The following is a 23,148-nucleotide window of genomic DNA, read 5'->3' on the forward strand; positions in this document are numbered from 1 at the left end:
GATTACTGGACATCCCACCCAACCTGTTGAGCTACTGCTGCCCCGTTGTCATATTCATTATAGAATGAATATGACAAATTATCTTTTTGTGTCTGAATGCAGGCTCAATGAACAAGTACATGAGTATGTTATATTATGTAAATATCAATCCTACTTTTTGGAAATAATAAGCAGTTTGTGCATACAAGAGAATTAAAGAGAATTTAAAGTGAAGCGCTTGCACGTACTGCGTTAGTGGTTTTTGGGGCGGGGGGGGGTTACCACGAAGCCTTTGTGCTCAGGGCACCAAAATAGCTAGCAACGGCCCTGAAGTCAAGCACAGTTTTTGGAAATTCAATTTGATTCTTATCAAACATGAACGCTATAACAATAAAATTAAAACTCTAATAAAGGAAATTTCAGATTCTAATAAGTTGACTACTGCTGTTAAAAAATGGGAATACATATATAAATTCTATAAAAATTTGTATACACCAAAAATTTCCAGGGACAATTGTGAAACTTTCCTACAGAATATATCCTCACACATTCCGAAAATTAATGACACTTTTAAGAAAAGTTGTGAAAACCAAATTGCTCTGAATGAACTTGATGCTGCGGTCAAGCGCCTGTCTCCAAATAAAGCTCCTGGATCGGATGGTCTCACAGGCGATTTATAAATATTTTCGGGTTGAAATTAAGAATCTATTGCTACAGGTATTCCAAGAAATTTTTGACTCTAGTGTACTTCCACCAACCATGAGACACGGAGTTATAGTGTTAATTCCAAAACCAGGGAAAGACCTTAGACATATTGATAATCGCCGACTCATAACTCTTAGAAATTCTGACTACAAGCTTCTAACTTACATTTTCACGGCTCGGTTGCAGGTAGGAATTTCAGATGTAATATCACAAACTCAGTCTGGCTTCATGAAGGGAAGATTAATTCATAATAATATTAGATTAGTGATGGACATAATTGAATATGGCCACCTGATTCGAGATAATGGGTTTATTCTTTTTCTAGATTTTTACGATTCGGTCGAACACATAGTTTCGTTCTTTCATCACTCCCAACATTTAAATTTTGGGCAACATTTTACAAATGTAATCTCAGGTTTATACAATGATATTAAAAGTTGTGAGATGCTACCCAACGGCTCTACACCCAACTTTGATGTTAAGGTTGGAATCCCTCAACGGTGTCCTATTTCACCCCTACTATTCATTATTGCAACTGAAACGTTAGCCATTTTCTTGAAAAATTGTAATTCCATCAAAAAAACTAAATGTATTTGGAACAGATTTAATTACTAGTCAATTTGCAGATGACACTACTGTTTATTTTAAAGACAAAGATCAAATAGCTATAACAACTGAGGGAGTTGGGAAATTCTCTAATGCATCAGGTCTGAGGTTAAACCTAAACAAGTGCGAGTTGTTCTCGATACCTGAAACCACATTAGTGGAAATTCACAATATCCCTATAAAATCCAAAATTAAGTACTTAGGAATGTATCTCTCTAAAGACTATAACCTAAACCAGCTATTAAACATAGACTCCAAACTTAGATTGAAAATTTAAACTCAACTCCCGGTTACAAAAAGTCAATATTTGGACAAATTTATTTAACCAAAATGGAATGCTTATCTAGATGCTTATATCTCGCTTATTCTACTGCAATCCAAACCAAGTTAATTAAAACAATAAATCAAATGAGTTTTAATTTTATTTGGAGAAATAAACCACATTGAAAAAAGCCTTAATGGTAAAAGCATTGAGGATGGAGGACTAAATGTTAGACTTTAATTGCCTAACTGGGATGATAAAGTTAAAATGGATCAAATCATGGCTTAAAGACATTCACTCCTTCTGGTATTGTGTTCCTCGATACCTGCTTCAAAAAATGGGAGGACTGGAATTCCTCTTGAAAGCAGATTACAATGTTAACAGATTACCAGTAAAGTTATCAAACTTTCATAAAAAAATTCTTATGTACTGGAAAATGATAAACTCACAATTTCTCACCACACTCCATCACCCTATGGAACAACAGATATATTAATCATAGAAATCGATCACTTTTCTTTAATGAATGGCATGAGGAAGGCATTTGGTCTGTTTCATATTTTGGATCACTCTGGCAACTTTCTCAGTTATGAAAATCTTTGCAAAAATATAATTTCAGGGCAAATAAATCTGTTTAAACTTATCCAAGCTATTCCAATAGGTTTAATCAATCTAATAAAAGGGGCTTTACTTTATCAAAACAGTACTCCGTTATTACCATCCTTATCAGTAAAAGACTTTTCAATACTTGATGAAAAATGTAATAACACATTAAGAAAACTCTTAAATGACATGTATACAGAAAAACCCAATAGAAATAACATATTACACAAATTTGATCAAGCTACAGCTGGAAAATTTAGAACCTTTCATTTAAAATTCTGTATCTTTCCGAAGAGTCAAGAAACTCATTTTAAAATTATGAATGATATTTATCCATCGAAATAATTACTCAGATTACTTTTCAAAATTAATAATATTTGTGCCTTCTGTAACAGTGACATTGAAACTACGGAACATCTATTTGTCACATGTCCTCAGGTGTTTTGGGTGGATATAAATAAATGGTTAAAGAAAGCTTTTCCACTGATAGAACCATTTACCATAAACAAAATTATTTTTGGGATATTAATAATAAATTTGATGAAACATGTATTAACACAATTCTTTGTCTTGCCAAATTTAATGTACATAAATGTAAATACTTAAAGGTCCCCCTAAATTCATTATCTTCATTTGTGAATTTAAATTATATCTAGATTCACTAAAATTACTAACAGGAAATAAGTCTACAGCTATATATAATAAACTTGCAGCTCTTCCCCTTACGTTAGAAACGTGATGTATTTTGCTTTATCTCGCTTATTATGCTTCTTTTTTCACTTCTACTTTGTACTTTCTGTTTACTTCCTTTTGTTGTGTTCCGGTTCACTCTCACTGTTAATTTTCAAATATATTACTGATTCTATGTACACCATTTCTTGTAGGGCTGCACAATATATCGTAAATATATCGTTATCGTGATGTCAGCATGCACAATATGCATATCGCAACGAACAGATAAATATTGCAATAAATGGTCAGCTCAGATGTTTGCTAAACATAATGCATTCTGTCAATCAAACGGAAGTATTGTTTTTTTTAACAAATCAAATAGAGCTCTTCATCCATTTGGTCAAATTGGTGGGTTCTCATAGGTTTATTTATTTATTTATTTTTTTAGGGTTCTCATAGGTTAGATGCCTGCCCCCGAGGCGGGTAACACAATTTTGATGGTAAGAAAAAACTTGAGTTAGCTTTGTTCTGCTCTTTTTGCCGATTCTGCTTTTCCCGGGATCCACTGATTACCTCATTTTATTTTTCCCTTTCCTCACATCTTTTGCTTTTATCATTTTTACAATTTTATTTCTTTGTTTTTGATTACTTTTGTTCCTAAGTGTAAGTTTTTATCGCAAGTAATATCGTCATCGCAATATTAATCAGTTATCGCATATCGCAGGTTTTCCTGTTATCGTGCAGCCCTAATTTCTTGTTATGTTTTCTTGAAAATGTTCCAAAAAAAAAAAACTTTTAAACAAACAGTTATTTATTTACATTTATTGCTGCTTCAGCTAAAAGTTTTAGATCATCAACTAATCATCCTAAAATCAACTAATTAATTAGAAAATACATATTTTAAGAAAAGGAGCTTGAGCCTTCTCTCCTGCAGCAATGACTTATGGGTAATTCCCTTGCCCGAGGTCCGCATCGCTGCAGATTTGGGTGAAGTGCAGATTAAAGGTGGTCAATTTCCGCACCTACCATGCACTCGCACTCCTGTCCGAGAAAGCGCAATTGAAGCATGACTACGAACTAGAAATTGGCACATCGCATATGCAACGTTACCACATAATTTCCTCTCACCTAGCGTAGCTGCTACTCACCACATGACCAGATCAATGGTGGTTCTGTCCTCTTGTGGGAAGTTCACTGAACTTACAGCCATTTCCCCTCAGTTTTCTCCGTGTCTGGTTCGATGACGTCACTTTCGTGAAACATTATTTTCCCCATTCGAAAAAAGCGCGTTCTTGGTATGAAAATGAGTCTTTAAAATTCACGGACATCAAATGTGAAATCCACGGCACAAAACAAGCAGAATTAGAAAATAGCGTTTTTAGCCCGTTGACTTGCGCTCATTTTTTCGTTCTTCCGGGGACCCGTGAGGCGGAAGTGACTCATGAACGTCTGCTGTGTATGAGCTTTAAGTTTAATACACAAACGAGGTTTGATTTATTCCAACAGGTGGGAAAACCCAGACATGAAAAGTCAAACACAAAAATCACCAAAACGCGACACCAGAAGAGTTGTTCCTCTTAAGCGTTTATTGATATTTAAGTTTGCTTCTTAAGGATTTTCATTGTTACACAGGGAAATTAGTCACACAAGTAAAACTGAGTTAATTATCTTTACTTCTTTTATTATTTATATTATTCTCCCTTATAATAAGCGTTTATACTAAAAAAGTTACACAGGAACTATCATGTGGCTAACTAACTTGTGAGCACACCGGGACGTTAAACTAACACATCACAGATAAAAAAAAAGAACTTTCATAATGTAGAAGGGCAAAAAGACGACAGACATGATCGAAGTAAAAATTAGGAGACAAACACAAAAATTGGATGAGCATTTACAATCACACAACTCAGCAAAACTCCCAAGAAAACCAAAAGTACGCTCCGCTTCCCTCCCGTTGGGTCTTATTTGGTAGATATTCCCATGTCCGAGTCTTACTTCAGCCCGGGACTAGACGGACGTTTACATTCCTGCAATCTGCCTCCAAAACATCCCAACTCCGCGCCACCATCAGCACACACATCTCAGCCCAGTCTCATCAAATAGGTTCAGGTGAAGACTACACATGCAAGAAACAGGCAGCTAACGGACTCGTGAAATTTATTTATTTTTTTGACATTTTGTTTATTTTAACTAGAAGAAAAAAAGCTCATGCACTCTGATGATATTCAACAGGTTCCTTTAGGAGTAGAGGTGGTGTAAAGGCTAAATGTCGGAGGGCAGTGGAAAGCTGCCATTACAAATGTATTATTATTGTTATTATTGAAGCTAAAAGGCGTAATTTCATTATTTATGGCAGAATTTTGCCCACATTTGTTCTCCAGCCCTGTTTTTTGGCAGTATGACGTCATTAGCTGTAACAGGATGGTGGAAGGCAGTGTAGGGGCTGGCTCATCGTCACTGTCGGGGTTGTTAGTTGGTCTCAAAATAGTTTGTTGTTCATTAGCTTTTAATTCCTGCGTTAGCTGAATTCAAGTGCTCCAATTCACTTCCACTTATTCCTCATACACATTTTATTTTGGAGGTGAGCAGGGCTAAGGAAAAACAAAAATCTCAACCGACGCCGGCTAGCGAGCGACACACGAGCACGGCGTTCCACCGCACACCCGACTCACTCAGAAGGACTGACGACGGGCGTGCAGGTTGCACACAGTCCAGAGGGAGACAAACGAAAGGCTTCCTGCTCGCCGCGTTAAATCCAGCGTACCAACAGAAGAAAGAGGAAAAGGCTCTTTAACGATGAGGGGCAAATGGAAGACCAACAACCTGGCAACATCAAGGAGGAAGTTGTTGCCAGAATGGCTTTTTTAGGCTGTAAGCGCCCGACAGGTGGGCCCGTCGGTCGCTGCAGCCCCGCGTCGAGACGGGGAACAAAGAAAAGCAACAAACGGTAAAAACTAGCTACAAAAGACACTGTTGTAGGTATCTCTGCTAAATGTTGGTTTTATTCTACATCACATTAAAGTCATTATATATCAAAGAGAAACGTGTTACAGGTTATTTTCCTCCTCGTCAGCACCAACTGATCCATATTAGTTATTACTATTGGTTATGGCGACGTGTGCAGCGTCTACAGGCCACACTCTGGGTGGAGGTTAAAGGGCTCTATTGGCTGCTTCCTGCTTCACCTCCTGTGTTTTCTCACTTCTAAAAAACGGCATCATCACAGAACGGCTACTTTGTTTTTCATCTAGGGATTCAAACGGAAGGGCTGGAGTCGTGTGTGCAGCAAAATGTGGAGGACAGCAGTGTTTTCCAGAAACCCCTCCCTCTCTCTGCTCTTACGGGGAATGACGGGAGTCGTGTTGTGACAAATAAGAAACCCATTCGCCTTGTTCCTGCGTCGTCGTCGTGCTTCGCTTTTCCTTTCGCCCACCACTCTCGCACGGTCCGGTTTCTGGTTCTTCAGCAGGACACCTCCATGGTTTGGGAGGGGCTGGGCGGCATTTGGCCGCCCTGCGAGCCCTGGGACAGGGTGCGTGAGCGAGAGCGGGAGCCATCCATGGAGTAGGAGGAGGACAGCGAGGCGGTGCGAGAGCGGGACAGGCGGGTCATGCAGGAGGAGGCCACTGTGGAAACACAAAGACAAGTCATCATCATCAGGGTATCTGCAGGTTTAAAGAAGCCACATTTAAGACTTTTAAGACCTTTTTTAAGACCACTTTGATCAAATTTAAGCTATTTTTTTAAATTTAATTCAAGCTATAATTTGCAGCTATTGCCTGGAACCGGTGCTAACCACGCCGCGATCGTGGGATTAGCCATCCAGTCACCATTAAACTTGCACTTCCCCATGGCGCAAGCTCCCACTAGCTTAACCAGCTAATGTGCTCATCAAAAAATAGCCCCCTTACACAACCAACTGAACGTGTACGGTTCCGCTTACGCCAACATCGTACACAAAAAATGCTGAACGCCAACTAGAAATTCACGAAAATTTTATAGAAATAAAAAAATTATGTTTATTGGGTCTTTGGTAATTTAAGACCTTTGGAAACTGTTTTTAAGGATTATTTGTCATTTTTAAGGATTTTTAAGGCCTTAAATTTGGAAAAGCTAATTTAAGACTTTTTAAGGACCTGCAGATACCCTGAATAGTTTTACAGAAACAACAACAGTTGTTGCATCTCAAACTACTAATGCTTTACAGTACTGAGCAAAAACGTCCTAAATATGTTCAGAGATGCAAATAAGTGTTGTTCTCGTCAACGAAAACGATGACGAGTCGATTTCGTAGGCGCCCCTTTTTCATAACTAAAACTGATGAGCTAAAAATAGCTCTTAGGTGACCAAAACACGACGAGACGAACGGGAGTTTTCGTCAACGAGCCGAGACTGGACGAAGTTCAAAGTACACCTTTCTGCCCGTCTCGCTAAAGTTTAACAGCGCTGCTGCTGTCGGTGTCCTCAGCCCAGCCTCGGCAGCTGAGTGAAGCGGGCTCCCACCCACATCAGAGAGCACTAACCACTATTGCGTGAATTTCTGATGTGGGTTGAAGGTCAACTTGACTCAGCTCGGCTCAGCGCTGCCCTGCCGCGGGAACGCTTAGCGGCTTATCGACACTTCTACGAGCGACGACGTTCTTACTAAAACATATCCGTAATATTAAAGTGTTTCTTATCCGTGTGCTTCCGTCATGTGCCGGGATAATCCTCCCTGGTTCCTGGTTCCTAACAACGGGTCACATTCCTGCTTTTTAACCCAACAGCATCACAATTTAAGCCCGTCTAAACGTTTATGAGCATCTCTGCTGATGCTCAAGAGCAGAACTGGGTTGTTTATATAAATTCTGGTGCAGTCTGGACAAACATTACTGCATTTAAGTAGGTGGACTTTTCCAAGGACACCAAGATGGAGGCGTGATGAATCAAATAATAACTGAAACACACACATTTCTTTATTTCTGTGTAAATATTATGTAGAATACTCTGTATGTAAATCATACATTTCTTCAGTGGAAATTACAGAATGGTGCACAAATCTGCACCCAGACATGTTTTACATTATTATGATTATCAATAAAGTAAATAAGCGATACCAGTCTGGGGATGATAGTTTTATAAAACCTGGGACATCTGAGACTTTCTTCTGCCGGCTCTTTGAGAGTACAGACGCCTTTTTCCTCCTCTCCTCCCTATCTTACCCTCAAGGCTCTTTGTCTGTCTCTGGGTGCACGGCTGCTTCTGCATTTTTTCTGGAAACTGAAATGACTAAAATGGATCTGGTCAGTTGGTCACTTAACGCGATTAACAACATTTTTTTCAATGATGAGAATGGGAGAAGGGGCTCCCGGTTGCCCCTCTGGGACAGATCCAGTTGGACATATCATGGACTCCTGGAAACAGTGGAACCTGATTTGCCTCTCTCAACTGTCTGTAGAGGATTCTGAAGACGTGTGGATATTCGTGGTGTTGGTGTCAGGTTTCCTGTTCTTTGGCCTAGGAGGCTTCCTGGCTTACCGGAAACTTAACAAGCTGTCGAGGAATATTGGCGCTCTCCCAGAGCTCAGGGATGGATTACACCGCGCTGTGAATGCACAGACTCATAATTGTCGAGATGAGTCGTAAGCTTGGAACTTTGAAGGAGATTCATGCCTTGGCACAAAAGATGGATGCCTTCAAGGATAAGAGTGGACGAATCAGCACGGATTGGGATAGATTAATTTACACCATTATTGGGATTTTGAGAGGGTGAGGACCAACGGAACTCTAAGACAGAGAGGGAATTATCTCTGTCTGGCCCCAAAACCATTTCTAATCTGAATCTGGTGCCCTTGAGCCTGTGAGGCTGCAATGAATACTCCCCCCTCAGAAGAAATGTGGAATGCTACCGTCGCCATGGCAACCCTGTCTCCTATCCCAGCCTGGGCGGGACTGTGGACTATGAAGACCGCCAAATCGTTCCAGGAGTCACGGTGCCCTCCAAACCCAAACAACCTCCCTCCCCTGTCCAGACTGAGGTGAAGAGCGCTGCTTATCACGGCTGCATGCACTGACGTGTGGAGAGTCCCAAACCCACCACCCCACCTAGTGGACACTTATGTTATGTAATGTCTGACTCCTGTTGCATTTCTGTCTGAGGTGTTTTTTGCAGAGCAAAGCTGCCCTCCCTGTGGAGGGTAACTCTGAAGTGCCTTTTTTCCTCCATCTGAACCAATCCTCATGTAACCCTCTGATCACTATTAAGGTAGCGCGACTCAGGGTTGAGAATGACCACAGTCACCAGTTCTTGTCATGTGTCTTGCCCACGTATGTCTGATCTCTGAATTGTGTGAACTGAAACTCTAATTTCCCTCTGGGATTAATAAAGTATCTTTGAATTTGAATCTGAATTTTGTCCCATAACTCACTCCAGTGGCTCAGAGTATGTCTGACCTATAAATGCATTTGTTAGACAATAATACTTTGTTTAATGTTTTTGTAAAATTAAAAACAAAAACCTTAGTTGACTAAAACCGGCCAAGACTAAAATGCATTTTCGTCGTGAAGACTACGACTAAAACTAAAATTCCCGCCCAAAACAACACTGCTGCAAATAAAACTTTTCAACCCTCATTTATTCACCATAAACCCTAATTTCGACTTCTCCGCCTGACACCATTATTCGTCGACGCAAGGGCCCTTGACGGGCTTACGGAGGAAGACGGAGACATTTTTGATGAGATTTTACAGAAAACGGACGGCTTGGCATCAAATTTAAAAGTCGTCCCTCGTTAATGAAAAGTCAGGCAGGATGGCTCGCTGGCTGCTTCCTGGCGAGCGACGTGTTGGAGACCCCGATCTAGTCTTGTGCAGTCGTTCCCAACCTGGGGTCTGCGACCCCCCCAAGGTGGCCCTGAAAAAGTTGCAGGGGGGCCCCCACATTAAAGAGAGACTGCACACCATCAGAAAACGTAACTCCGCCCCTTGTCAAGATTAGAAAAATGCTCTGAAAGTGGGCGTTGGCAGGAGGCACAGAGTGGCATGGCCGAGTGTGGGGAATTTCCATCCTGGGAGGGAGGGGGAGTGGGAGGAGACTGTACCGGTGAAATTGTTCCAGCCCCAGCCAATCACAAGTTTAAAATGCAGTAGCTGCTGTTCTGCCACAGGGGGGCAGCACTAAGACGCTTTTCGACCTAGATTCTAGATTTAATCAAGTTTACACAAACATGTCAAAATTGCACAGAAACAGAAAGATTGCATTTGTAAAGACCCAATCATACAGTTAATTAGCAAAAGTAAAGTTATTCTGGGGTTTAGTTACTCTTTAATGTGTGCGCTGAAGTTGTGAGGTTACCAAAATTACATTGATAAACTTGAGATAACACACCCAATAGTACAATCAAAACCCTGTAAGAGGCATTTCTCTGTAGGTCTGTATAAAAAAATCCAACTAATCACTTTTGATGAGTGTATGCGTGAAGGAGTTGGGGGCTCCTGGCTGGTCTTGGACACAGGAAAGGGGATCCTCGTGAAAAAAGGTTGGGAATCTGTACAGAGGTTCCCAACCTTCATTCCCCGAGGACCCCCTCGCCTGCCTCCAAGTCACACAGAGTTAAAACTCACATGGACCCCAGGTTGGGTCCCATTAAAACTACTATTTCTGTGTGTTCAAAGCAAGACTTGGTGCTTTTATTTTGACGAGCCACACCACAGCATTTCCTGTTTGTTTCAGCTGATGAGAAAACGAAACAGTTGTGACTGATCTAAACAACCGACCAGGACAACAAACATTCACCCCGCCACTGGTCAGAGACGTGAACTTACTGTAGCCCATGCCCTGGATGAAATACTTAAACGCCTCCGTGAGTTTGGCGGGCTGCAGCAAAAGACAAAATCACGTACGTAAGCGGTTGTTTTTCACTAAAACTTAAATTTAACTCCATGTTTGCTTCTGTTACCTGAGTCAGCTGGGGGAGGCCGCCGGCGTCGGCCATCTGCGAGCAGACACGAGAAACGTCAGACAGGAAAACACTCGTCGTAAAACCAGGCAGAGCGCGCCTTACCTTCAGGAAGGAGGTGGTGGTCGGGTCCAGCTTGCTGTTGCACTCCACCTGGTGGTCACAGAAAACAACACCACTACCAACCCCCAAACCTGCACACACGCTCAGCGGTTAGGCGAGAATCGAGACTCACAGCAGCTTCCTCATACGGAGCGGAGTCCCCCACCACCAGCATGACGGGACACCTGAGGGTCACAGCAACACGAGCCGTCAGAGGACGCAACACTTCACACATTCATGTCAACAGGGAGGAGAAAGGCTCGTACTTGAAGGTGTTGTTGCGGTCCAGGTTCAAGTCTCTGCGGCTGCTGGGATACAAAGACAGAGTGAGCCGGCTGTGAGGAGGACATTTGTTTATTATCGGAGTGACGTTTACTTGTTGTAGGTCTTCCAGAACAGCTCTATGTTGGCCAGGTTGGGAGCTTTGGAGATGCGCTCTCTGTTACACTGGACCGCTTCTGTGTTTGCGGACAGCTCCTCCTACGGGACGCGTTCAGATGGTGTTAGAAAACGCCACGGTCGTCAACACAACGGCTTCATTAACAACAAAGAGGACTGCTCGCACCTGGCTGAACAGGTGAGACAGGATCTGCTCTGTGAAGGTGGAAGTCACAGAACTCAACTGTAGAGGCGGAGAAGACAGATCAGTCACCTCCAGGTAGGATTTTAAACACGTTCACATCACAAAAAGCAGCACGCATCCGTCTGTTTCACATCAAACACCCAAGCTGCTCCTGTCGGAGCCAATCGGATCACAGATTGGCGTTTCTGTGCAGCAGGACGTCAGGAACCCAGATGATGAGCAGACGTACCTTCTGAGCGGCCCAGTCCATCCATCCTCGTGCGTTAGTGTCGATGTTGATCAGAACCAGACCCTCCACCGAGTCCGGGTTGGCGAGCTGCACAAAGACAGGGAGTTTAAAATGAACACGGACACCAACAATCTGAAGTAGCTCTGATTTAGCCTCATCTTTGTTTTACTTACTAAACCCCACCAGCTAAAACACGGCCGTCCAGTTTTTCTTCCTAGAGGCTCGGATCGTAACACGCGCTGGCCTGTTTCGGGCGTTTCTTTATGCCATCAGACGTCGAGTAAAAACATAATTACTACAACGTCACTCGTTGCAACTGGCTTCCTGAACAGCCTCAGTTTGGAGAAATCCACTTTACACCAGACAAGACTCAAAAACAGATTGTACTTCTTCTTAAAACATCCCCCATCTCCAACATTTCACAGCAGTATGGAGACTTTAGCCGTTACGTTGGTGCTAATCTAACGCTATACGGCTGAAATATTGATGCATGGGATGTGCTACATTTAGCCGTTGTTGGCGATATTTAACGACGACGACCAGCAAGAGGCAGGAGGACCAACAACACCAATTGTGACCAACTATGAACACATGAATCTGGGAACAACGAGCTGCCATCAGTCAGAATCAGAGTCGGACGAGTGTCGGGGTGATCGGTGGAGGAAGTTAAGGACCAACACAGCAAATATTGACTCTGCACCAAATTAATGTAATTCTCAAAGCATTTGACACTTCCCCGTGTAAATACACCAACGACCACAGAGACATCTGCTTAAGAAAGCATGAAGCAGCAGACGGAGAGCCACATTTAGTTCATAACGGACACACAGGAGTAAACTAAAGTACTACCAACGGTTCCTGGCAGGACGAGCTGCCGGTCAGGAGATAAAAGCTCTTTACTGCTGTTCTACAGTAACCCGGAGCCACTCGATTAAAACAGCATCAGATACTGACGGCTACCTTTTTCATTGGGAATACAAAAGACAGGTTAGAAGAGGAAGGAAGCAGCGGCTCACGGTGAACTTGGAGAGGATGTACGCTCCTGCTCCCACGCCCACGCCGATCACGCTCCGGAAGCTGATGGAGAAACACAAGTTAACACAATCAGCAGGGAAACATCCAATCCCCTCACCTGCAAGAACACGCTAATGGTAACAGAATACATGAAGCGATACGCATTTGACTTGTTTATCCAACCAGCATCTTCTCTAACTGATGGTCCCATCGAGTCCTAGCCTGCTGGACGCTTTAACGACTCTCCTCAAGCTTTAACCCAGTTAAACTCTGGTGGCTGAAAAGGCCATCCCAGCATGTTCCAGGGACCATCGTCTTGGTGGAAAAGCCAACAGTCACCAAGGTTTAATTAAATAACAGATGTTATGGGATCCATAATGACAGCTAGCTAGCTCCTGTTATTGATATTCTGCTGGTCCACAGGCCCACTTCAGGTACATCAGTCCATAAAACTGTCTCCCAGAAGTCCCCTAGGCATAAAGCAAGTCAGATGTAGGTGTTGCACGTAGTCTAGGCTGGAGTGTGTCCTAGAGTGCAACCATGAACAGCCTTCATCTGGTCCCCCTCTACGAGTCCCCAGATGTCCCGACTAGATCGCGGCAGCTCCAGAACGTCTACACTTCCCTACAACGCTCGCCATTGTGTGCCAAGTTCTACCAGAGGTGTTTCAGATCCACTTTAGGCCCCCAAAAGAACCAGAGAGCTTTAAAACAGCCTTCCGATAAGGGGTTAAACACCTTCTGTGCTGGTTTTACGCATCACTCAGCTACGAACTCATGCAAAGATCCCGAAAATCCTCACGGGGTCAAAAATACTTCTGGTGCTTCTGCGAAAATCCACTTGAGTTAAATGAAATGTCGTCAACTCACTTGAAAAACTGCAGAACAGCAGGAATCATCTCCGCTATGGTCTCCATGGAGGGATACTGGTAACTATGACGACAAGCACAAATCAAGTCTTTCAATATGAAAACGAGATGAGGAGTAGGTTATTATCTGTGGCCGGGGACGCTTCGGGTCTCCGAGCTCCCTGAACCGTTTAGAACAACTGGATAGCTTTAATAAGCACCGATGGGGAGCCTGGTTTTTAGGTTTGACCCAGTTTAGGGGAGCAGAAGCTCACACTTCACTCACTGGGATTAAAAACAGAAGAGAACGAGTTTCAGTCTGTTGAATAATCAGCAGGGTCAGAGGTCAGAATCCTCCTGAGCCACAAAAACAGTCACACATAAAAAACAGACAACAGAGAAGAGCAGGGAGGGGGAGGAAGAGGAGGATTAAGCTACAACCTCCAACTAGAGAGGCAGGGGGGAGCGTCGGGATTATCACAGAGGATTATGTTTATGGGCTCGACACACGGGAGGCGACGTCGCCTCTCCTCCATTCATTTTCAATGAGACATGCGTGACAAAGCGATAATCGCGGGTCTCCCTCCTACCAAGCGAAACGCGAAAAACGTGCGTGTGAATTTTTGCGGTCGTGCACGTGTCGTGCACAGGCGACCCAGCGACGCGATCCCAGAAAGTTGAAACATTTTCAACTTTTCATCGCCGTCGCTCGGACGAGGACCAATCAACGGAGGTTTCATTCACTGACCAATGAGCGGACAGGATGCTCCGTATGTCTCCGAGCAAACATGGAGGAGAAGTTGATTATTATTATGTTTTATAGTAAAATAAGAAGTGAGATTTCACATAACTCTAGCAGCACCTTGTGAAACATCATATCTACCGCTTTATTAACTCTGAACCGCTTAAATAACCTTAATTCCCTCCAACCTGACACAGCCAAGCAAAACAACAGAAGTTTCGATTTCGCCATGGAACACAGGGTATCTGCATGTTTAAGGGAGCCAAATTTAAGACTTTTTAAGACCTTTTTAAGGCCACTTTGACCAAATTTAAGCAATTAAAAAAAAAAAAATTTCTTTCAAGCTATAATTTCCAGCTATTGCCTGGAACAGGTGCTAACCACGTCGCGAACGTGGGATTAGCCATCCAGTTGCACTTCCCCATGGTGCAAGCTCCCACTAGCTTAACCAGCTAACGTGCTCATCTAAAAATAGCCCCCTTTCACAACCAACTGCATGTGTACGGTTCCGTTTATGCAAATATGATACACATAAAATGCTGAACACTAACTAGGAATTCACGAAGATTTTATAGAAAAAAAATATCTTTATTGGGTCTTTGGTAATTTAAGACCTTTGGAAACTGTATTTAAGGATTATTTGTCATTTTAAAGGATTCTTTAAGGCCTTAAATTTGGAAAAGCTAATTTAAGACTTTTTAAGGACCCGCGGATACCCTGGAACAGAACGCGTAGACGGCTTTGCCGCTGGCCGCTGCCGCGGATCGCCTCCCGTGTGTCAGGTAATAAAAGCGACGGCGACCAATTTCGCTGATCGCGGTCGTTTGTCGCCTCCCGTGTGTCGAGCCCATAAGCCTGGACAGAAGTTTGTCCAGAGAAGTTTAAGAAAAGAGAAGACAGATGAGACACCAGCTGGTCAGAACAACACGCTATCGTACCCCGGGGGATACGTGGCAGCGCCCTCCTCCTGTCCTGGAGCGTCGATGTGAATCAGGGTGAAGTTCTTCACGATCTCCTGCATCTCCTCAAACTTAAAGAGAGGAGAGAAGCAGCTCTTACCTGCCAAACAGGAAGGGAGGGTGAGGGTGGAGGGTAGAGAGAGAAACGCCGAAGGAGTGTGTGCTACGTACTTTCCAGACCCACATCGTGGAAGGTGAGGATGGCGGGCCTGCGGGTGGTCCGTGAGCCGTGCAGGGTCACATGCAGAACGCCATGAGGGGTCTCAACGCTGTGCTCCTGACGTTGACAACAAACGTACGAGTTCATCTAAAACAGTTTACAGTTTCTGCACGTATCAGGAACGATTTAGGGAAGTTGTTGAGAATCTGATGAGTTTAGAGATGCGACGCTCCTCCACCTAGCTCAGTTTATTTATACACAGTAGTCCCTGCTTCACGCGTCTCCACACTGAGCATGCATGTAGTTATAGAAGCGATTCGATCTTAACCCCATTTGAGCCGATATCCCTGTTGTGCGAGAATCTTTGAGGTCGGGATGAGTTTTGCGTCGTGTAATGTACGGGGCGTACGAGAAGCGACGAACACCTCCAACCAGCTTCTGATCAGCAAGCGTGCGGTCACATGAATATTAAACATGTTTGATATTCAGTTCACCCCTCATGAGGGTGTCACACCGTTGATGCGGCGCTGCAACCCAAACGTACCATAACAGCCCCCCAGCGCAGGCGCCAACATGTCTACCCAGCTATTTCCCCGTTCGTACGTCAGGAAAGCGTGTTCTATTCACATCAATTATTAAACATACCCCAAAACACCAGCTTACTTTTATTCGTCTCCCACCACCTTTTAAACATCCGTCAAAGGTGACGGAAACCGCGAGCTTGTGATTGGTCAGGACGCCGCTTCCTGTATACTCGCCACCAGCACCGCTGTAGCTCCGTTAAAAGGTAAACAGATTTAGCGGCAGACCCAGAACAGATTGAAGAACGCGTCGAGGAGAAAGTCTGAAAATAACAACATTTATTCGCCCGTGTGTGAAGGAGGACAAAATACGGAGCAAACGTGGTCGGAAACGACGGAAAATGTGGGTTTAGAGGTGGCGACTGCATGAAGGTGGAGGAGAATGAAGGACAGATTTGGCTCTGAAATCTATAAACACATTAGGGCTGCGACGATAAGTCGACGCTGTCGACAAATATCGACAATAGAAATAGTCAACAATGAATTTCGTTGTCGACGATGTCGCCAGACGTGTTTTTTTCCGACCGAGTGAGGCATCTCACTTCAATACAATCTCTGCCGAGAGCCGCACATGCGCTGTAGCTTCTCTGCTGAGCGCCAGCTAACAGAAATGGCGCCGTTCGACACAGCAGCTACGCGTACCAAAACATCTAAAGTTTGGGAGCATTCTAGCCGGGATTTGGCGAATAAAAAGCAGTCCTTGCGTATCACGGCAGCACCTCGGTGATGCATGGACACTTAACGAGAAAGCACGTCGGACAGTTGAAGGAAACAGTCTGACTCACCTCGGTGAGATTTAAACAACACGAAAGCCGATACGTTTTGTTTTGGATGTACATTTTTTAAAACGGATTTTCGCTTTAAAAAAAAGAGATTTAATGTTGTGCCCGACTGTGTCTGACAAAAGTATTTTAATTATATTTATGCATTCATGTCTATGCTGACTGAGCACTGTGCCTAATTGGTGTTAGACAGGACATTTTATTTACTTTTAGAATGACTCGGCCTATCAGCAGCAAAGTTCAATAAAATATGCATTTTCCACTGAAGTACCCATCTTTCTTGTGTTATTATCATTTTTCACATAATTAAAGCAATCTCATGCTAAATTTAAGAAAAATGTAATAATGATCTGATTAGTCGACTAATCGTTTCAATAGTCGGTGACTAGTCGACTGTTAAAATAGCTGCAGCCCTAAAACACATTAGTAAATACGCTATCGAGGACCGGATACACGAGTGTTATGGTGGCAGGATACCACAGACCAGCGCTACGCCCTCTGTTGTCCTGGCGGGGAATTGCTTTGCAACGCTCCGCTGCCTCAACAGAAGACCGAATGTGAAGACCTTTCCGACATTCTGTGTGCGTCTCTCCGTTGCGGAGCTCAGGGAGAAGTATGAATCAGGGTTAAGAATCGCCAACCTTGTGGAACGTTGTCAAGACCTTATTGAACACGCATCTAACCATCAAACCTTTAAAAACGTTGATGTACCTTCTACCCAGCCTGAAATCCTCTTCATCACCCTTCTGAGAACACGTTGTCAGGTTCTCTCAGGCATTTCTAACCACAGTCACTCATTTGATCAGTTGACCAATAATTAGCCAATAGCAAGCCTTAGTCTCCTCCCCTTCTAGTCGGCTCACGGGTCCCCGGAACAAAAAAAATAAAAAATTCAGTGCAAGTGAACGAAGCTATTAAAGCCGTCTTTGAACCCGCTTTGCCTCACGCCCTGGATCACACGTGTTGTACTTCAGTTTAAATGAAAAGTACCGGTGTGAGTTTCCACCATGTCTGTCACGTACTTTGAGATTTATCAGTTAGTAAAAATTCGTTATTAAAATGACTACAAATCAGGCGTCGCATACACGACATCACCACGGAATCTCCTCCCCAGCGCAGCGTCAAAACGGCGAGACGCATTTGTAGTCCTACACATCTTTACACAAAAAACCCTTAAATAACTCTGCCGCCTATCAACAAGAAGTGCTTTCTTGGCATCAAAGGTTGTCTTTAAAATTTATGGACATCATGTGAAATCCATGGCATGGCAAACGGTATCAGAAAATAACTTTTATTTGCTTCATGGGCTTTTTATCATCGGCAGTTGGGGACTCATGGTTCGGATGTAGACGGGTGTAAACTAGGCTCCCTATTCCAAAAGCGTTTCATTTATCATGCAGCTAAAATCCCTTTTGAGGCCCATTTAAATGTAGCTACACGCAGTCTTACCTGTCCTTGGTCCAGGAGAATCCTAGCAGCTAGTTCAGCAGCATCCTGTCAAAAACACGGGAGTGGTTTCATCAGCAGAGAGGCGGAGTCAACAGCACCATGTCGTCACTTGGTTTTACGAATGAAGCACAGAAATTGGATTACTAGTTTGTAGAAGGAGCTGGGTCTATCCCAGGAACATCCCACTAGGATTTAAAGTACAGAATCAGACTCCCCGAGGTAATAAATCCCAGGCATGGCGAGCTCTTAGATGGGTGGGGAGGGGGCGTGAGAAAAACGGAGGTCAGGTGACGAGGAGCTGAGTGGGTAAATAGGGATGGGGTGATATAAACGCTGTGGATCATGATTATTATACAGTAATGTTTAACAATCATTCAGAAAAAAATAGTGGGTTTTATAATTGGTTACAGTGATCCCTCGTTTATCGCGGTAGATGCGTTCCAGACCTGGCCGCCATAGGTGAAAATCTGCGAAGTAGGGACATCATATTTACAGTACAGTGTCAGAACCCAAGTTCCCAGGCCAGCCTCTTCCAGCTAGCCGGCCTCCACTATGGACCACAACTCCCAGCATGCCCCTCGCGGGGATTCCCTCCACGTCGCACCTACGTCACAAACCGCGGCTATGAACGGAAGTCGCCTTTCCAGCTCACCACTCAGTCATCGTTTCTTCAGATTCATGATCAGAGTTTCCAACCTACCGATCCATCCCACGAACTATCAGCTCATAGTAAGTTATCTTACTTACTTCTGGAAAGCCCGGCATTTCCGTGTCACTTCGTTGACGCTCGAACGCTCGGGGGTTTCCTAGATCAGCCGGCGTTTCACCGACGCTATCACTTCCGCGTCTGTGAAACCACGCTCCCTACAAGCTCAACTCCCGAATCCAGCCGACCAGTCTGACATACAGTACTGTATTGAATTATCGTATGATCACATTCTCTTTTTGTGGGTAAAACTCAAAAAAAAATTTTTTTTTACTTGGTTTTTTATAGTTTTATTACAAAAGTGCATTTTATTATGAAATTGATGAAAAAAAAACATGGAATTTCTCGATATTTCGCATAGAAAAATACCGCAAATCGGCGAATTTCCCTTGAATAAGGCTCCAAAGAAAAAATCTGCAAAGTCGTGAATCCGCGATAAACGAACCGCGAAGTAGCGAGGGATCACTGTAAATGTTTTATTATTTTAATCAGTCTCCTATTTATTCAGTTTAGCTGTCAAATGAATAAATACAAATTAGGATGATTATAGTCTGCAGGATGAAAACACAACGCCGTCGGAATGAAGTTTAGTCTATTTTATGAGTGGAGAGAAGACTGGCTGTTATTTTTATCTACTTCAATGCGCTTGTATGCAGTTCTTATTTTGAAGAGTATTTACTGGAAATTAAAACGTATTTTTCTGTGAGGATAAAAAAAGCTGTCGACTCATTAAATCAGATCGTTTTGGATTATTTTAGCAGTTCTTTCGAGTAAATGTCCTCTTGACCTCCCGCCACAGAAAAGGAACCTAAAATGTAAAATGCAGTAAAAAATACACCTGGTAAAACGGTGTTGGGTGTAACTTAGCAAGCAGAAACAGATGCTGAACAAGGGTTTAGTGGTAAATTTATTTGTAAAAATGTCATCACAGGATAGTTTTATTTTTTAAAGAAACCACATTATCCTTTCTTTTTGCCATCTACTTACGACCGTTGGGGGATCATCTTCGGCGGTTCGGCATGCGTTTTCATCGTCAGATCTACCTCCCCCTTCAGCGGGGGGTCGGTGGGTCAACATCAAAGCTTGTAGATGCCTTAGAGGATGTGCGCTCCTGGACGGCTACAAACTTTTTACATCTGAATGACGCTGAGACTGAAGTAATTGTACTTAGCACTGGTGTGTCTACACGCCCATGCGATGCTGTGAATCTGGGCCCTTTAGCATCCAACATGAAGACCACCATCCGAAATTTGGGAGTGCAACTGGACTCAGCCCTTAAACTCGACGCGCAAATCAACCAGGTTGTGCGATCGTGTTTTTTTTAGCCAGAATGAAGCCCCTGCTGTCCAGAGTACATCTAGAGACTGTCACACACGCTTTTGTTCTTTCAAGGCTCGACTACTGCAATGCACTGTATGCCGGCCTCAGTCAGGGTGCGGTAGCACGCTTGCAGTTAGTACAAAACTCAGCCGCTAGGTTCGTGACGGGCACTAGGCGCAGGGAACATATCACCCCTGTGTTGGCATCCCTTCATTGGCTGCCTGTGCAATCCAGGGCAAAATTCAAGGTCTTGGTGCTGGCATACAAGGCCTTACAAGGAACGGCTCCAGCATATCTTGGCAACCTTTTGCATAGGCATGCCCCCTCGCGGGCCCTTCGCTCAGCCGGCAGGGAGCTGTTGATCGTTCCACGCACTAAGTGCAGGTCCCGGGGGGACCGTGCGTTCTCGGTGTTGGCACCTGCACTGTGGAACCAGTTGCCTTTGGTGGTGCGTCAGTCACCCTCATTGGGGGTTTTTAAGACTCGCCTTAAGACCCTTTTTTTGTCAAGGCATTCCAGGATTAGCAAATTTTACCCGGTTTCGATGCCCTGGCCTCTTAATCTTTTTCAGGAATTTATTTTTTGCTTTTATTCTCCTCTTTTAATTGATTTTATGTTGGTTTTACGATTGTTATATTTTATTATGATGGTTTAATGCTTTTATTGTGTTGTGTTCAGCACCTTGGGCGTCTGCATTGGTCGCAGAAGGGGCTTTATAAATAAAATGAAATGAAAATGAAAATCCCTAATGAAAATATGGAGCTACATCTTTAGTTTATGCTGTTTAAGCCTTTAGTAATTTATTCCTGACATTCACCAATCATGATCCACTTCCACTCGGCTCCCTTTGTTGATTTTGTATCCCGCTATGGTGCCTCGTGTCACTTAGGAACTTTCTCACTAGTGTTTAAAAATGGACTCCACAATTATCGACTTCCGTACTATTGAGGTTCTTTTGAAAATATTTTTTCTAATTTTTATTCACCCTGTGTCTTATTGATTTTTAGCTGTTATTTTTGGGAATTTTGTTGTATTTCCTTTTTGTATTTTATCTGTGTTCGACATGTTTGTATAACGCCGGTTTAATTAACCAACATTTTTAGTGTACAGCGCCTTGTTTGGTTGTAATGCCTTGTGAATGCGCTTTGTAAATAAAATTGGATTGGATTGGATTATAAACACAAGCTGCAGTTCCCGTTGGGCCCACTGGGTGTCAGCAGTGAGACACATGCTGCCCCGCTCTGATGTTACCATGCAGAAGCAGCACAGAGCAGGAGCTGCTCTCACTCCCTAGGGGCCTGAGCCAGCCACACCCCCACACAGGCTCAAACTGACAAGAGTCTTGTCTGCCCAACGCACATGTTAGTGTAGGGTTTGCTCACACTGAAACACACAAACGCACGCACACACACGTTGCAATCGTTCAAGCGAATCTGGGCTCTTTTCCCTATAGTGGGTATGAAATCAGCACACGTGTGTTTCTGCATGCAGCAAGTAGAAAAACAAGCGTGCGTACAGCGATTGTGTACGTGCATCTGTGAGTGTGTTGCAGCATCGCTGACCTTGGTGATATCAGCCTGACCCGTGAGTAAAGGCTTGTCCTCTGTGATGGCAATCTCCTGCATTTCAGATGTCATCGTCTTGCCTCCTGCAGGTAATAAAAAAAACCAACACACACACACCAAGTGATTAAACACTCCATGTTGCCGTTTTCCTCTGGGACTTAAAGTTGGCTGTGGGACATTATGAAAGTTAATTAGTAATTAGTGCAGCAGAGATGAGCAGAAAAGGATTGTGGGACATAAAAAAAAGAGTAAAAGGAACAGTGTGGGAGAAGATGGACCCATCAGCACGGTGAAGCACATCGCAGATGTGTGACACACACTCACACTGGTGTGAGTTCAAATCAGATGAAATATAGCTGCACCTGGGAGGACACGGCTGTGTGAAACAACATCTACCCGAGGGGAGGGCTGCCTGGATCAGACTACCTGGTGAGGGTGGGAAAATAGGACTGTTCACACCTTTAAAACTAAAGTGTGTTAGAGTGAGTCCAGCCTGGAGCAAAACAGTAAAGCCAGGAACATCGCTGAGAGCTTAGATCCTCCACTAGACCTGCTACAGTCTCTGACAAGGTCCGAAGGGGGTTGACAAGCCAAGCGGATGATAAATGAGCAGCGTTTCAGACAGCCGCTCGTGTAGAAGTCACGCTATGAAACCAATATCTGGTTTCTAGGTAAGACCCAGAATTACTTTAAAAATGTGAAAAACACGTTTTAGCAAATGGTAGTTTGTTTATGAGGTGTTTTGTAGTAAACCAAATCAGGAAGACACCAGAAGCTTTGTAGTTTTATCGATGCACAAGAAGGAGCATCTCAGTGCTACGGGACCCAAAAGCCGTGTTTCCATCATGGAGTTGAGGGAAAGGTAACTGGGAGATACAACGGCTCGGTCTTCTCAGCTGTTGTCTTCGTGCAAAATCATCTCTTTCAGGAATTTACGAAGACATCAGCAGATCACCATCATCTGAGCACTGATGCACCAAAAGACGTCCACGGACATTATTAACATTAAGCACGCCGTAGTTCAGGGACCTGGGGGAGTAGCCGTGAGACGTGAATTGTAGTGATTTTACCACGCTCTGTGGGGGACCACAAAGCGTCGTCAGGAAGATTTCCACGACATTTTTCCGGTGCTGTGAGTTTAGTGACTGAAGTTTTAAAGCAGCATCAACTGCTCATTTTCTTTTCCTTTCACTCTGCTTCACCAGCAACTCTTCCAGTTTTACAAACGGTGTTTTATTTTTTTGGACTCATCTGTCAATATAATTTCCTACGGAGTTACAACCAATCAGCAAGAGTTCAGCCACAGGTCCCGCCCAGCGACTCTACCCGGCCATTTCTGAGT

The 23,148-nt window shown here is 43.6% G+C and overlaps 1 protein-coding gene across 2 annotated transcripts in view; it reads right to left on the minus strand.

Moving 5' to 3' along the window:
- Positions 1–6,238: 6,238 nt before the first annotated feature.
- The window catches only part of ndrg2 (NDRG family member 2), a 72,994-nt gene continuing 56,084 nt past the window's right edge, over positions 6,239–23,148 (minus strand). The window contains exons 2-16 of one of the 2 annotated variants that reach the window (XM_054747561.2): positions 21,804–21,889; positions 18,216–18,260; positions 15,415–15,520; positions 15,223–15,343; positions 13,565–13,627; positions 12,698–12,758; positions 11,682–11,768; positions 11,435–11,491; positions 11,246–11,349; positions 11,136–11,174; positions 11,003–11,054; positions 10,873–10,920; positions 10,768–10,803; positions 10,634–10,685; positions 6,239–6,456 (exon numbers count right to left, since the gene is read on the minus strand). In XM_054747561.2, coding sequence (XP_054603536.1) covers positions 6,293–6,456; positions 10,634–10,685; positions 10,768–10,803; positions 10,873–10,920; positions 11,003–11,054; positions 11,136–11,174; positions 11,246–11,349; positions 11,435–11,491; positions 11,682–11,768; positions 12,698–12,758; positions 13,565–13,627; positions 15,223–15,343; positions 15,415–15,520; positions 18,216–18,260; positions 21,804–21,889 — 1,121 coding nt within the window. In that variant the 3' untranslated portion in view covers positions 6,239–6,292. Of the gene's footprint in view, positions 6,457–10,633; positions 10,686–10,767; positions 10,804–10,872; positions 10,921–11,002; positions 11,055–11,135; positions 11,178–11,245; positions 11,350–11,434; positions 11,492–11,681; positions 11,769–12,697; positions 12,759–13,564; positions 13,628–15,222; positions 15,344–15,414; positions 15,521–18,215; positions 18,261–21,803; positions 21,890–23,148 lie in introns of both variants that reach the window. The other variant, XM_054747560.2, reaches the window with a different exon arrangement.

The sequence above is a fragment of the Nothobranchius furzeri genome, chromosome 14, assembly GCF_043380555.1.
Source record: "Nothobranchius furzeri strain GRZ-AD chromosome 14, NfurGRZ-RIMD1, whole genome shotgun sequence".
NCBI classification, from domain to species: domain Eukaryota; kingdom Metazoa; phylum Chordata; class Actinopteri; order Cyprinodontiformes; family Nothobranchiidae; genus Nothobranchius; species Nothobranchius furzeri.